Source organism: Microtus ochrogaster, unplaced genomic scaffold (genome assembly GCF_000317375.1).
Source record: "Microtus ochrogaster isolate Prairie Vole_2 unplaced genomic scaffold, MicOch1.0 UNK209, whole genome shotgun sequence".
NCBI classification, from domain to species: Eukaryota; Metazoa; Chordata; class Mammalia; order Rodentia; family Cricetidae; genus Microtus; species Microtus ochrogaster.
In genome coordinates, this window is record NW_004949307.1 from 66,088 (window position 1) to 67,449 (window position 1,362).

The following is a 1,362-nucleotide window of genomic DNA, read 5'->3' on the forward strand; positions in this document are numbered from 1 at the left end:
GGTTCAAACTGGATGCATACCAGTTTAGACCAGTGCAAACCGGTTTTTGACCAATTCAAAACCGGATCAAACAGGATTAGACCAGTTCAAACCAGATGAGAGCAGCAGAATCCGGACCAGACCGATGCAAACCTGTTTAGAAACGTATCAAACTGGATCAAACTAAATCACACCAGATCAAACCGGTTCAAACTGGATCGAATCAGTGTAGACCGGTGCAAACTGGTTTGGGACCGATTCAAAACCGGATCAAACTGGTTTAGACCGCTTCGAACGGGATCAAACCAGCTTAGCCCAGTTCAGAACGGATCAAACTGGATCAGACCGGATCGAACTGGTTCAGTATGGATCAAACTAGTTTAGATCGGTACAAACTGGTTTAGACCGGTTGAAAGCCTGATTAAACTGCTTTAAACAGGATAAAACCGGTTTTGACCGGTCCAAACCGGTTTAGACTGGTTCAAACCTGGATCAAACTGTTTCAGAATGGATCAAACTAGTTTAGATCGGTTCAAACTGGTTTAGACCTGTTCAAAACTGGATTATTCATTACATATATTTATTACATACATTTATTACATATATTTCTTACATATATCATTCTATATATATATTATTTTATATTTATTTATTTATTATGTATACAAAGACAGTTCTCAGCCACCACGGAGTTTGCCGGGACTCGAACTCAGGACCGCATTTCGTGTATATATTTATTTATTCTATAATATAATATAAAATAAAATAATATAAAATGATATAATATAAAATAAAAATTTTTATACATTTTTCTGTATATATATTTTTTCTGCATAGAATCAAAGAATATATAACATATATATTTATTCTATAATATGATATAAAATAAAAATTTATATATATTTTTTCTGTATATGTATATTTTCTGTAAATATATTTTTTCTCTATAGAATAAAAAAATATATAATATATACATTTATTCTACAATATAACATGAAAATTTTTATATATATTTTTTCTATATGTATATTTTTTCTGTATATATATTTTTGCTGTATAGAATAAAAAATATATAATTTATATTTATTCTATCATATAATATAAAATAAAAATTTATATATATATTTTTCTATATATATGTATTTTATATATTTATTCTGTAGAGAACAAAAAATATAACATATATATTTATTCTATAATATAAAATAAAATTTTTAATATATTTTTTCTGTATATATATTTTTCTGTATAGAATAAAATATATGTAACATATATATGAGAGATCAAGTGGGAAAAATTCCGTCAGAGTCGGAGGCAGGGGGATGGCTGCGAGTCCCCGGGCTGGGTGGACGGCTCAGTGGTTAGAGAGTGGAATGTTGTATA

At 29.1% G+C, this 1,362-nt stretch overlaps 1 protein-coding gene across 1 annotated transcript in view; it reads left to right on the top strand.

Annotated features, from left to right (window-relative positions):
* Positions 1-344: 344 nt before the first annotated feature.
* The window catches only part of Cfp (complement factor properdin), a 22,953-nt gene continuing 21,935 nt past the window's right edge, over positions 345-1,362 (top strand). Inside the window, exon 1 of the mRNA XM_013355593.1 lies at positions 345-367. Within this exon, the coding sequence (XP_013211047.1) occupies positions 345-367 (23 nt within the window). The remainder of the gene's footprint in view (positions 368-1,362) is intronic.